Source organism: Prinia subflava, chromosome 1, assembly GCF_021018805.1.
Source record: "Prinia subflava isolate CZ2003 ecotype Zambia chromosome 1, Cam_Psub_1.2, whole genome shotgun sequence".
Classification (NCBI taxonomy): Eukaryota; Metazoa; Chordata; class Aves; order Passeriformes; family Cisticolidae; genus Prinia; species Prinia subflava.
This window is the reverse complement of record NC_086247.1, coordinates 140,895,815-140,910,681: the sequence shown is the minus strand read 5'-3', so window position 1 is coordinate 140,910,681 and position 14,867 is coordinate 140,895,815. Positions and strand designations below refer to the sequence as shown.

Here is a 14,867-nt window from a genome sequence, read left to right as displayed (position 1 = left end):
TTTGTTTTTTAAATTCATCAAGTAATCAAGTGGTTTGGCTTTCTAGAAATTAGTCTCATTCAGTGAATATCTCAGCATTACATACACATAGCAAATACTCATCAGAAAATGACAGTGGCAGGAATGGACCCTTAGTCTGAAGGCAGGGAGGGAGACAGGAGACCAATTGGTCAGCTACCTTTTAATTACACTTTCATAGAGAAAATATTTGAGATAGTAAAAATTTGTCCTTTGCTAAAACCAAGGTGGTTGAAAAGGTAGAAAGGATTTTTTCCACAGCTCAAGGTTGTAGCTACTATCGTAGAGACACTGCTGAAGTTCACTCTAAAAGAAAACAGCAAGTCAAATGCATAATTTAATGCCAACTTAATCTTCAAAGGAAGACCAAATTTGCTGATCTTGTCTTGGATACATCCCAGCCAAGTAAGCCCACCACATGCTGTTCACCTTGCAGGTCCCATAAGGCAATTCTCAGTGTGTGTCCTTCACTTCCTAACAGTCAGCACAGAAGGAATTTCCAGCCAGGACTGGTAAGAATGATAAACTCCTGTACGAGCCAGGAACTAAGGGCAAAACCCCAAAAGGATACCTTGGCTTTGACTGCAAACAGGAAGGTTATCTTTTTAATATATTTTTAAATTTTTAATTTTTTTTTAAACAAACAATAGATGTCAAGATGTCAAGAAGAGCCATTGTACAGTGTAGAGAGTTGTAAAGGAATTAGCAAAGTAAGTCTTTGGCTGTTATCAGCTCTATTTAATTTACATGTTCCTGCCAGGGCTGTTACCAGTTCTATTTAATTCACACAGTCCTGGCAGGGATCTATGTCTCAAGAGCTTCTACATTCACACAGAACCCTGAATTTTCTTTACCAAAGGTTTTAGTTGTGAGGGGTTTTATATAAATGTACATAAATATGTGTATACATATGTACATGTACACACACACAAAAAACTCACAAAACAAACAAAAAAACCCCACCACAACACAAAACAAAACCAAATAACCCCATAACTAAAACAAAACCTATTCTAAATCTTACAGCATTGTTTTATTTTCAAGGAAGCAATTTTACTACAAAAACTAGATTAACTTTTTCTTTGGTCTAAACTGGCAGAAAACCTCTCCATTTCTTTTCCTGCAGGTTTCTGAAACATTCCACACCCTGAAGGAGCTGCCAAACCTCGGATCTAACTTCAAGAGTTGCCTTGACATATCACCTTGGAAAATAAACAGAGAAATTATCTTAAATGTGATTCTACCCAATTCCCTGAGAACAGTATTGGAACAAGTAAATTAGGGATGCTGCAACTTCTACTACAGTCTGCAGTTCCAGTGAATAAAACAATTATTTCCCCACCCACTGTAGGTCTTCTGGCATGTTTTAAGGGCTTTTCATTCTCTCACAAATATTACTTGTTGACATGGAGATTACTTTGCTTGAAAGATGCCAACTGATATTTTTAATTCTAGTTTGCAGCATCAAGATACTGTCTTAAAAGAATTAAAATCTTTAGTATCAGGGAAATAAAAGAATAAAAGAAGAGGACATACATTAACTTAGAAATAAATTCTGTTCCCAAGAGTCAGGCACAGTATTTGCAAATTATTTAATATTCAAATAGTTTTCAGCTTTCTTTGTTCATATAACTAATCCTTTTGGTTTTTTTTTAATTTCATATTTCTGATAACTAGAGAGCCAAGGACATTTCTTACTGATGTCTAAGCCTGAAAACACGTAAGGTACCCATCATTAATATATTATACTAATAAGTAAAACACATAAAGTGTTGTTCATCACAACAACCTTCATATGCAAGTAATTTCTGATTCTCCACTGTTTACTAGGTCAGTGTACCACCATGGAGATGACAATGATCCCTTTTAATCAAAGAGATGAAGGTAATGGAAATAACTAATGCTAACTACCAATATACTAGCTATTTATTTAAAACACTAAGGCATGTGCCTGGACATAGCTGCTGTATATTATCAGAAGGAAATTCTGACCTTTTCCTCCCATCTATTGTAAATTCCATTAGGAAAATACACTCACCCCAAGTTTAGTTATGGCATCAAAAAATGCTATCATGACTGAGTCCTGGGTAATAACTTCAGCTTGCTATGATAAAAAAGCTTACTTGTGGCAAAACAATAAACCCTGTCAAAAAGGGATAAACAGAAGACAAAAGAGAAGGATACAAGAAAAACTTTGAGCATGAAAGAAGACCAGACCCAAACAGCAAAGTAGACAGGAGTGCCACTTAGCAGTGGCATAAAACTGGTTTCTCGAACCAAGTCCTGGGTTTCTCTCCAGACAATAAGTAAGTATTGTCAAATCTTACTTGAACGATGCCACAGAGATCTTTACAGAGATCAAACAGGTTCCTGGGTAAAATTTGTTTTCCAGGTTACAGGTAGATATTACCAATTGTCTAGAAGACATCAATAATAAAGTTTTATCAGTGGATTCTTGCCCTATTATTTTCTATCAGATATGAAGAAAAATGTACATGAGTACATTAGTTACATGAGGAAAGAGAACTGCAGCAAGCAATAGGAAGTTAATAGGACTATTTAGAAATCAGATGCAATATCCTCTTTCAAAAAGTGCCTTGCTGAACACTAAGAATCTTGCAAGAACAAGCTCCAAGTTCTGAATTACTTCAATAAGAGTTATTCTCACATGGGACCTGGTTAGAAAATTTACCATAGGAATTAACTGTGTGATAACAACAAGCTTAGATGCTTTAGTATCATTGCAAATGTAAGTGTTTTACAGCCAGCAATGCACTTGAATATATAGTTTACATGCACTGCTGAACCGAGCTTCACACTTAATTATACACTGCTGCACCCCTGCCAAAGCATTTTCATCGTGAATCATCCCACCCCTCATTTGATAGTTACCTGTAACAGCTTATTTTTGGTATACCTGTATCAAAGCTATTTTATGTCAATGAAAACCAAGATTATAACCTCCATGTAAGAACTGACAATGGCTCAAGCAAGTCGGTACATTACCATGAAATTTAGTTGCGATCAAATATCATTTTTATCACATAAATAAAACAAGTTATACAGATACAGCCACATTTGACAATGTGCTGACATAGCCCGTAACATTCCCCCAGCTTCAATTAGCACAGTATGACCACTGTGATGGAACTTCTGGAGATGACGGCATGGCCAGCAAGGGGAGCACAGCAAGCACTCAGGACCATTTCAGCAGCCTTCCCCAAAACACCAGCTAGAAGTAGACAACAGGAATAGAGAGCTCTTCTGACCTACAAACTCAAACCTTCATATGGCCAAGAGCCCAGACTAATAACACTAAGAGAAAGAAGAGTACCAGACATGGTCCCATCACTACGTGGCAGGACAGGACTGGGTGGACTCCAGACACCCATCAGTGACAGCACGACTGCCCTCCTGCCCTGCCAGCCCCAGGGTGACACCTGGTAACCCCAGCCAGGACAGGCCAGCCACCAACCCCACGGGGCAAGGCTGAGCTCAAGCACATTCCCACTCCTTCAACAGAAAGAAAACCTTTTCCAGCAAGAGACCCTGTCTTTCAATTAGGACACGCCAAATCAGTCAGATTTGAGTCCCCTAATAGAAACCAAGAAGGTTCCTCATTTGCATGAGGAAAGAAATGCAAAAACACATGGTTAGAGAAGATTTACATACAGCTGGACACATTGAATAAAGAGCAGAGTATCAATTACAAAGATGGTAATTACCAGGAAATGTCTTCCATGAAATGCAGATCTTAAGACTCCTACCAACTAATTCTCTTTTCAGCTTTTTATTCAGAAGAAAGCGGTGTATGTGCATTCCATACTCTTTAAAAAGAAAAAACCTACACAGTTTCACAGGCTGTTTTAAGACTTACAACTCATGGTTTACTTATTTGTAATCCCAAACTGTAATCCAGGACATACATTCATCATAAAACACAAGTCTCCAAAAGATATGAAGAAAATTATAGAGATTAAAATGCACTTGGAAGTCCAAAGACACAATGCAGAAATACAGAAATCTTACCAATTTGTGGATAACCATCACACAGATCCCAGAGAACAAGGACTATTTGCTTGTCTGTAAAACATGTTGAAGAGGGAGGAAAGTAGGAATGTGCAGCAAACGTTGAGATGAAAACATGACATAAGATAATACAGGGCTTTGAAACCAATGTTGACAGCTATGATGCCACCCTGGAATCTTCACTGACCCTGCTCTAGAACAAATTGTAATTGTTGTGCACTCCTCATCACTCAAAAAGAGCTGTGAAACACAAGGGCTCCAGTAAGAGGAGATGAGACCAGGGACAGGATGTCTGTGTGCTGTGGGGAGAAGTTTGGGCTGAGCACAGGCAGGAGGCAAGTAAGGCAGATTATGACAGAGTGATACAAAACAAAGGGGAAGAGGGGAAAGGAGATAAAAATCAGACAGTCTTGGTAAAGCAACAAGGATGAAAAATCATCAAAAATCACTGGAAGAATGATGACAAAGGAATATATTTATCTTTCAGCTCAAAGCTGCTTTTACTGTTGTACTTACGTTGTGCTTCCTTAGTTCTCCTTTTCTACCCACAATCATACATAATTTCACTGCTGTTGAACTGCAAATTTATATTCAAAAACTAAAATCAGCAGTAAGGAGAAAAATGGAAGCAACAAAAAACTCCCACCACCAGGTATGTGAAAATACGAGAGCAGTTGTACAATATAAGTTCAGGTTCTCGTATAGAAATATAAAATCTCATTGTTTGGATTGCATGAACTGTGACTCAAATACTTGTTACAAAAATAATTCTTTACCATAATATTTTTTAAAAAAATGTGACAATGTTGAGCATTTACTTTTCACAAAATATTAATTTACAGCCCAATTTAACTTGGCACTGTCCCCTTCACTTAAATACCCATTTTTGCCCAGGGGAAACTAGTTTCTAGATTTAGAATTTGCATCACTGCTTAGATATGGAATTTTAAATTATTTTTTTGTTTCTTTTGGCTTTCAAAGGCAGTATTGGTTTCTTTTTCTCCATAAAACAACCAGTTAAATCTCTCCTACTTCTTATTCTTTTTATCACAGACCTGATCTCTAGGACATTCTCAGTTATAGGAATCCTTCTTGTACCTAATTCCATGAAAAACTACAGAAAACCGTCCATAAAATTATAATTCAAATTTCTATGTCTGACACAGAGAGAGTAACTGTATATTGTGAATGCAGCATTCTAGACACTTATCCCAAGTGAATTATCCTAGAAGAAAGGAGGACATTTAGCTGCACAAAGTGTATTTGAAAGCTTAAAACACAATTGCATTTCCAAACTCTCCACACACTTTCAACCTCCTCTGACTGAATAAATGCAAATGGATTTCTGCCAGCTAGGAATAGTCACAGCAACCAGCTCCAAGAAAAAAGGGCCACTGGACTGTCACACAGCTCAGAGCAGAGGCACATGCAAAAAGATCTTCTTGCTCACTTATGAAACTGGTTTATACCTTGATGTTTATTTCACCATCTGAACTTTGAAATTTGCTGCATATGATTTTAACAAGAAATATCATAATACCAAACAGAAAAAAGCTCACGTATCTTAATTTCAGAATCCCTTTTCAGGAACTGTTCGGTCCAAATGCAAATAAATCAATCATTGATTACTATTAAAAATGGAAACACTGGGATTTCAGACCCCATGTATGAACAACTGTGTCAAGTGGTTAAATACAATCCTTATTTTAAAAGTGATAGTGAATAGGGCAGAGAATTTCACATTAAAAATCATCCTCAACAGATTTTACTGAGTTTGGAGAGCCAATAGATTTAAGTTACTGCCTACAACAGCAGTTGAAACTTTGCCAGCAACTAGAAATAAAATTATTTCTAATAAAATCTCAAACTGCTTTTTTGCTAATTACAAACAAAGCAAAATAATGCTACTGATTGTTAAGCAAAATATTCTGCCACTGGACTTATTATTGTGGATTTTAACTCTGTTGATTTCAGTTATATCTTTTATAAACTTAATTAATAAAAACAAAATGTGTCCTTCAAAGTTCTCCAAAATGAGGAGAAAACAAGAACACGAAAAGATCCCAGCTCCAAATAGCCGTGGTTCTACCTCCCAAACACACAGGAAACTGCAATTCTATAAAGAGCAAACCAACCACCTGGAAATCAAAATTTTTTAGGATTATCTTCATGTTCTCATGTAAGTTCTTTTTCCAACCTGTATTTCACACTGTATTCTAACAGTGTTCTTTGAAGAGGAGAAGTGAGGGGAGACCCACACCAAATCAGTAGAGATTACAGTTTGCTGAATGAAAACTGCATATATAACATAGAGACAACTTTTTTCAAGCTACAAAAACAGATGAGATCTAAAACTCCTAATATGAGCCCAGGAATAAAGAGATCTAATTAATTTCAAATTCTGAAAGACCTTCTTCAAGGTCTTTAGATCACTTGCATCACTTTACAGCACAGCACCTCTCCAAGTACTTCAGAGATGTAATTACTGCTTGTAAAGCTCGCTGACCACAGCCTGAAAGTTTCTTTTAGTCAAAGCAGGGAAGCATGGTCTGCTGTATTCAGGATCAGCTATAATTCCCTAACTGTGGATCTTCTTATCTAATGCAATGTCCTTCCATAGGAAGGTGAGGAAGGAGGATAAAGAAAGCACCGTATAGTTAACTGCAAAATGGAACTATTGATAAACAGCACAAAAACATAACTAGGGCCAGTCATTTCCCATTTACAGCCTCATCTACTGACAATTCCTAAAGAACTCCCTCCACAGAGAGCTTGCATAGAAGGGAAAAAGTGTAGAATAGCAATGCAAAACATCTTTGCTGACCAAGCATGGTTTCTTTCCCATGCAGTACTACTTGCAATATCTGAAATAAGTGTATTTTTTCCAGGGACAAAGATGGTAATAAGTTTCTTTTTCAGTTGGAGGTGTCCCTTAAGATGTCATAAAACAAGTAACAACATGGCAACAAAAAGAATATTGATGTGCAGAGATAAAATGCAAAATAGACATAATTTTAAGCATACCAGTAATTCCAAATTCTGGATTCAATTCTGAATCTAGAAAAGAAGCCCTGTACCATCAAGTCTTGCATCTTCATTTAGTAACACTGCATCTTTACCATGTCACTTAGTCTGACTTCACAAAGCCCTAGAGTACTCTGTATCTTCTGTAAGTTTTCTCTCCTTACAATCCAACCTTCAGATGCAGGAATAACTCATCAATTGCCACTCCTAATGAAATACCAACACAGCAAAAAAAGGAATCCTTTAAATTTCAACACGCTCTCATATTGTTTCAATCCTGTTGAAAGTAAATACCTTCCTTCCCATCTGATACCTTCTGGATCTCGGCCACAGCTTATAAGAATCATTTTGCAGACAAAAAAAAAAAGCACGCAAAAAGTCTGAGATACAACTTTTTTAGCTAAGGCTGGGTGGAATATTATTTAAAAGAAAATAATGACTCAGTAGTTGAAGGCTGACTCTTATTGCAGAGAGAAGGATATCACAGTGCAGACTCTCCCTCTCAGAATCATGGTAGAAAAGAGCATGGGAAATGTTACACAAGGTAGAAGAAAATTCTCTTTTAATCTTGGGATTAGCTGTACTCCATAACCCTGTCTGAGCATTCAACTACTGCAGTTTTCTGCAACATTTTCACACCAACAAAAACAGTAATAAAGTGATAAAGTGTTTATATTACTCACAGCACCAAAACCACTGATTTTATTGATACATTTTGTTAGAACCACCATAAGCTACAGGAGGAGGGCACAAGTTTTGCAGTGCAAACTGCACCTATTGATGGCATAGCAAAGATATTTCAGCAACATGGTTACAGCATTAGCCTGACTTAAAAGAAATGGTGTTCATTTATGAAGAAATAAAGAGAGAAGTAAATAAATAGGAGTTGAACTTTAGTGATCCTTGTGGGTCCCTCCCAACTCAGAATATTCTGATTCTAACACCAGCTCATGGAAAATGTGCAACTTGATGATTTGAGAATCTTGTCTTAGCTGAATGATCTAAAAAATCCTTTCCAATTTGCAGGCCCAAAATGTTATAGGCATGATGGGAAAGGAAACAAATTAAAAGAAAAGCTGGGAAAACCAGGATTTTGTGCAAATTATCCAACCAGTTTTCATTAGTAACTTTCCACTAATGCCAACCATGGCTCCTTAGCCTCTTCTATACTAGCTGATCATTAGAAGCAGGAGCTTTGGCCTGAAGACTAAGTTCTGTCTCCACCCAGTTCAGGCTCCTGAGCACTCCAAATTTAAACTCAGTCCTCCCAGAAGCAGCACAAGGGCTGGTGATGCTCCTACTGCACCAGCAAGGCGATGTGTTACAGTGGCAGATGGGGCTACAAAATCAGCAACAAAAGCTAGTTTATGTTGAGCTCAGTAAAAGCATCTCTGAACTTCGGTCAACTTCTGCAAAATGCCTCAGCTCAGGAAACAAACATCCCAACAGTCCATTTCAGCAGTTCTGGAGTATTTGCTTTTAAAGTTGGTTTGTAAGGAGATAAAAATCCTTACAAACTGTCCATTCTTCTTACAGAAGATACAGAGGAAGCAGTAACTACTCCATTGAGGGCATCACCTATGCAAACTGCTTGGAGTAGTCCATCTAGTCTATCCACAGTTCTAGACTTGAAAGATTTATTAATGCTTACTAGCTCATCACATACATTTCAGAGAGGTATGGCACATATATTAAATATTTTCCAGGATGAAGTGAAAAAGATCACTCCATACGTCAGAATGCACATAGAAAATCAATAAATTTTAAAAGTTCTATTTATCCAAGTTCAAAGGAATGGAAAAGAAGCAAAAGTAGTGTTGATTCATTGCTACATGGAAAGCTCAGAGAAAGGCTACACGTATGCTTTCAGCTTGCAAAGTGTATTTCATATTCCTGCACAGATGTTAAACAAGGAAGATACTTAGACTGTGTCTGAAGTGCAGCTGGCTGGCAGGACAAGGACAAGGACAAGGACAGCCATCAGGTAGTGCTAGGCACTGGTCACTTATTTCCCTCCCAGCCTCAGGACAGTAGCAGAGAGCAGCTAGAAAAAGGCATTCGTGATGTCACTAAGCTGCTGGATGGGGTCCCACCAGGACTGGTTTTTGTATCATCTGACCTGAGCAAGGCCTGAAGATGCACTAAACATACCCTGGAAGCCTGAAAAACCTTCAGTAAGCACATAAAATTAGGTAAACCAGTTATGATCACACGGTGAAGAGGTGTTTACTCCTTTTACATACGTTATTCTTATGACAAAACTCAAGGGGAAAAAAATCAAAATATAAATCAAAAAATATCCAAAACAACTCAAAATGCAGTAGTTCTTCCATTTTCTGAGACCTGTAATTTTAAGTTTTGTTCTTCTGTTTCAAGTACCAATTTACCCAGCCAAGATTGCGTAACTCACTTTCAAAGAAAACAATAATCAGATGGCAGTGCACTCACAAAATTTCTTAGAGGTAAGTTCAGCTATGACTAGAACGTGCACCCCTGAAAGCTTCTGCAGCTAAATATGAAAATACTGACTTCATAGAGGGTGTAAATTTATTGGTTTGATGTGAACAATGTAAAAATGAGTTTTTAGGAAGGTTTTGTACAACACGATGGTTTCTCTTAGGAGAAGCAGGGCACAGACAAAAAAAACAGATGAGGCTGACAACAGAAAAAAAAAGAAAGCTGTGCAGGAGGCACCATTAGCAAGGTGCAACAGAGGCCAAAGTTTACCAATGTAGGCCACAGCAGGCTGCATTTTTAATTGTTTTGATGCATCAGAATACAGGGGTACCTTGACACATGATCTCTGACAAATGCTTAGGTAGATAATGCCAAATATGAAATACCTAAACAGTAGTACTGAAAAACACAGATCACCTCTTTGCTGGAGTTCTGGCTAAGGGAACAAGAACGTTTTTTGAAAGAGAATTTTCTGTAAATCAAATACTTTGTTTTTAAAGAAGGGCTATCCTTTTACAAACCGTGTTTTAGCAGGAATGTCTGTGTGCAGCACACTAGATGTTTAATTTGCTTCTGAAATGCTTATGTCTTGACTTTTGTGAAGTAGGTCAGTTCCATCACAATGTGCTTCACATTATGCCCTAGCTCTTGAAAACACCAGTATTCCCTTTCAGCAAAATTCCATTAGGTATATGACGCGGACATTTTAAAACTTCCTTCTATTTTGCTAAAATCTTGTAATTCTTATAAAACCCAGCAGACAAGAAATGCACAAATACTAACTAATCCCATGTCAGAAGCCCTCTTATGCCAGTTCTGAGATGGAGGGGAAAAAAATGTAAATGAACAAATAAATGGCTTTTCAAAAAGCAGTCCATTCTTAGGAGTCTGTGCATTATGCAGCAAAACAATTAAAATGATTGACCCATCATGAAAAAGGCTGAAAAGGTTTATCAGTGATGCACAGTTGCACAGGACATTATCTGAGCTAGCAATGCATGACCTAGTGACATTGGCAGAAGTTTACAAAGAGGGGAAAAAAATAAATCTGATTTTTGTGGAGTGAATGGGGAAATGGGGAGAAGCTGATCATTAAGAATTGTCTTTTCCTCAAATAGCCTAAGAACTCTCTGTTTCAAGACCAGCCTTTTGGCCAATTTATTGGATGGTATCAGCTTTGCTTCACACCATCATATTGGCAGTAAGACGTTCCTTTTCGCCCCCTCAATACAGCTCCTTATTGAAAAGCTGACAGCAAAAGTCATGCTTCAAAAGAGGAATCACTCCTGAGCACATGCTGCCTTTGACAAGTTAAACCACCTCTGGCTCTGACTGTGACTTGCTGATGTAAAGAGTAAATGGAGTCAGCCCAGCCAGTGAGGACTTACACGATGCATACAGCAGGGTGCTCACACGGCTTGCACAGGCACAGGTCTGCACACAAATACAGAATCTGGCACATAAAGGTCTCAACCATTTCTACTTATGGCTGCCATTAACTGCTGTAAAAAAAGCTCTTGATGGCAAACAGATAGATGTAGGAATCTACAAGTTTTGAATCCACTGCCACAATTTTATTTAACTTCTAAATGTGAAGAACTGAAAAATGTGGAAGCTCACCCTAAGCAATAAATCATCAAAAACCGAAGGTAACCTCTGTATGTTACAGTTACCCTCTTGCTCTTCCTCAGAAGAGAAAAACATTAAAAATCTGTTAGGTGTTCTTCATTATCATGGGCCTGTACAAACTAATAATAAAATAAACAAATTTTTTTTAAAAAAAAAAAACAACAAAAACAAAGCATTCTGATGACTGCACAATATACAGAGAGGCAATTTTGCATGTGTGGATTTTTGTAGAAGTTCATTACCTTCTTACAAATCTGAGGGGAAGAAAAAGAGGAAGAGAGGTAAATTCAACTTTACCATTCTCCAGAAAAAGTCTCTTGATAAATTCCTCCTCATGAAAACTCTTCCAAAATTTCTCTTCTCTTTCAGATACCAATTTACAAATAGTTCTAAAATATTAGGGAAATTGTGGTTTTTCTGGCAAAGTACCAGTGATGTAGAGGTATTTTGTTATAAAACCAGTTCCTACTGGAAAATAATTCCTTCACCTGTTCTTTGAAAAACTACTAGTGAGTTGGGTATGGAACTTGAATTGGAGAAGAGAAATCAAAAGCATGATTTTGAAGGCAGCTTTGATGAGCATTTCCTTATGAAGTACATAAGACAGGCAGACGTCAAACAGTTCCACTAGTACTAAAATTTCCAGTTAAATCACTCTTTAAGATTTGACATCCCTCCTTCTTTTTCTTTCTGCCTCACATACTGCCAGAAACACGGCCTGCAACAGTGAAAACCACGCATCTCTTAAAAGCTTAAAATAGCCCACAGCTGATTTAAAGATTCTAAAAGTTCTTGATTTATTCAAGCAGCTTTACCCACTTCAAAAAATAAAATGTTTCCTGAATTTCCCTCAATATGAGCATGAAAACAACTTCCACACAAAACCCAGTAACTAAGACACTGCCTGACATGATTTTTTCAGCTCCTAAAAGTGCCAGTGACAAAGTAAACGCTTGTTAGAGACGTGAATTTGCACTTTGAGACCTGTCACTGACACACATACCCAAGTGAGAAGATGGAAGGCCTCTCACTTGAAGAACAGTGAGAAATAAATATGAAGTGTCAAAAAAGTTTCCTTTCCGTGCATTAGTCTTTGTCATCATTTATTTAATTAAAAAAAGCACATTTGGCAACACCACCAATTTGAGAAACCTTATGACTTGCAGGAACACTAAGGAATAAACATGCAGCATTCTCTCTCTCCCCAACACAGATAATCGAAGTATTGTTCTTTCATTCTAAAATGGTAAAAAAAAGATCATCATAGTTCTCTCTACAGCAAAGGTTTTTTCCCACCCCAAAGTCTCATCCATAAATATCTGTATGCCATACAACATTTTCTAAAATAAAATTTCAGAAACGAAGAATCATCCTATTACATTTAATACTCAGTCATCATCTTTAACCCAGAGACCACCAGCAAGCATGACTCCAGGGTAACCTGCAAGACCTGCAAGAAAGCACACTTCAAAAAGTTGTTTTACCCAAGTCTGTCCAGATGTTTTGAATGTACAGACATCTACTACCCATCAGTCTCACCAGTGAAAACTTACTTCTCAGACTCTATCCATAGGAAGGGTCAAGAGCAGAGCAAAGCATAAAAAGGAAACCCGTAACTGTTTGTTTTCAAATTGGAAGACAGCTTGCCCATTTGAAACTGTGGCATTGCACGGACAATGGCCCCTGATGAAAACCAACAAAACGTAAAAATAAATAATGGTTGAGGTATTTTCTGTGTTCTAACAACAGGTTACAACTCTACACTTGACACATGCCACAGTTTAAAGAAGAAGAGACAGAACACACATGTACCTTGACCCAACAAATGAAACAACCAACCAATAAAAATCTGGACTTTTTTGCAAGTAACTACTAAGGTGCAGGAACTTATCTGCACTGTATGCACATTTTAACAAGTACACATGCATTTACTATTTCCATCAAGGCCTTTCTTCCCATTCATAAATAATTTTTAAAAAGCACACTGAGAACAAGGCACAAAACCCACACATCTCTGACCAAAAACTTTACTGCAGCCTGTGTTGTTATAGATGGAGAAATCCGTACCATCAGAGAGAGCTGCATCCTGCTACACTGTACACCACTGATGCTGGAAGAATTAATCATTCACAGATCAACAATTGGTTCTTTCATCTCCCTGCCTTTCTCAGATCAGACCATTATGTATTTTTTTCCACCTCCTGATCCTCTTACACTCAATTTTTCTGCTGCATGTAGCAAAGACATCTGAAAAATATTCCTATTTCTAGAATGCACCTCACTGAAAGAAACCATTGAGGGTATCTATATGCTTCCCCAGGCTTCACAACTTTACCAGTGTCAAGAAGTGACTCAACATTGAATTCTGCACTAAAATCACAATCTAGTAAGCTGTGAAAAAAAAATGTGGAAGGCAAACTGAAGGGCACCAAAGTCCTTCTTTCTGGCTTTCTACCAAAAGCAGTTCATGTGAACAACCCCACGAGATAGCTGACCTTTTAGCAAGTAAAGTTTTAGGACTAAATACTTCAGCTAATCAAAAACTAAATTACATGTATACATTAACTCAACCCACATCTTTAAAATAAAGCTGTATTCTGGCCAGTGCAAACGGCACTACATTCAGACACGATTAAACCAGCAGGAACATGGCTTTTTTAATATCTCTGCAGAGAAGGAGAGGGCAAGGCAGCATTCATGATGAGCACTGCGCCTCATCGTGACAGCAACGAGAGAAAAAGTCACTGGAAGAGAAGGTTGTCATGGGAAACATTTCTCCCACTTTCATCGCTGGCAGGGTTTGTCCTTTAAACGCTCACCCCTGCAGAGGCCTGGCAGGTGACATCCCGGCAGGTGACGTGAGCTCGGCACAGCCAGCCCTGCCAAGGGCGAGGGGCGCTCCCCTGGGCCACAGCCGAGCCCCGAGCCCGCCGGGGCTGCCCGGAATGTCACCTCACCACACTCCGAAGGGCGAAAGGTCTCGGCAGGGCAGATCCCGGGCCGAAAAGCAGCACCCTGCCAGAGGATGCGGGGCGAGGATGCTCCCAGCCCCCGCTAGAAGGGTCCCGCTCAGCGCTCCCGGGGACAGGAGCAGCTCCGGAGGCGGAATGTACCGCGGCATCCCCGCCAGCCCCGGGGGCGGGCACGGGGACCAGAGGGACCGGAGGGACCCGGTGCCGGGGCAGCGGGACCGGCCGGCCCGGCCCCACCCGGGGGAGCCGCCGGGACAGAGCCGTGCCCGCCGCGGGGAGCGGAGGGCAGAGGAAGGGATGCGGGGGCTGCCCGGGGCGCCCGCCCGCGCTCACCGTCGATGTTCTCCCGGTCGCTGATGTGCTGCAGGTTGCAGCCCGTGTCCTCCCGGCTCAGCTCGGCCTCGGGGCGGTAGGACTCCAGCCGAGAGTGGGCATTCCGGCGCAGCTTGGGGCTGGAGGAGACGCAGCAGGACGTGGTGTTCCCCATCTTCTCTGCCCGGCCCCGGCCCGGCCCGGCTCGGGAGGAGGCGAGGGGCGGCCGGTCAGCGGGGGCGGCGGGAAGCCATGGGCGGCAGCGGCGACGACAGGGAGCGGCGGCGGGGGAGGAGGCGGCGGCTGCGGCGCCCTGCGGCTGCACTCGCCGGCGGTTCCCCCCGGCGCTTCATCCGCGGAGGCGGCCCCGCAGCGCGGCCCGCCGGCGTGGGCTGCGGCAGCTAAGCCGCCCTCCTCCGCGGGCGG

At 40.0% G+C, this 14,867-nt stretch overlaps 1 protein-coding gene across 2 annotated transcripts in view; it reads right to left on the bottom strand.

The window, feature by feature from the left end:
* Positions 1 to 14,758, bottom strand: part of CCNY (cyclin Y) — a 119,776-nt gene extending 105,018 nt beyond the window's left edge. Inside the window, exon 1 of one of the 2 annotated variants that reach the window (XM_063415197.1) lies at positions 14,463 to 14,758. In XM_063415197.1, the coding sequence (XP_063271267.1) occupies positions 14,463 to 14,616 (154 nt within the window). In that variant the 5' untranslated portion in view covers positions 14,617 to 14,758. The remainder of the gene's footprint in view (positions 1 to 14,462) is intronic. The other variant, XM_063415203.1, reaches the window with a different exon arrangement.
* Between the last annotated feature and the right edge of the window lie 109 nt (positions 14,759 to 14,867).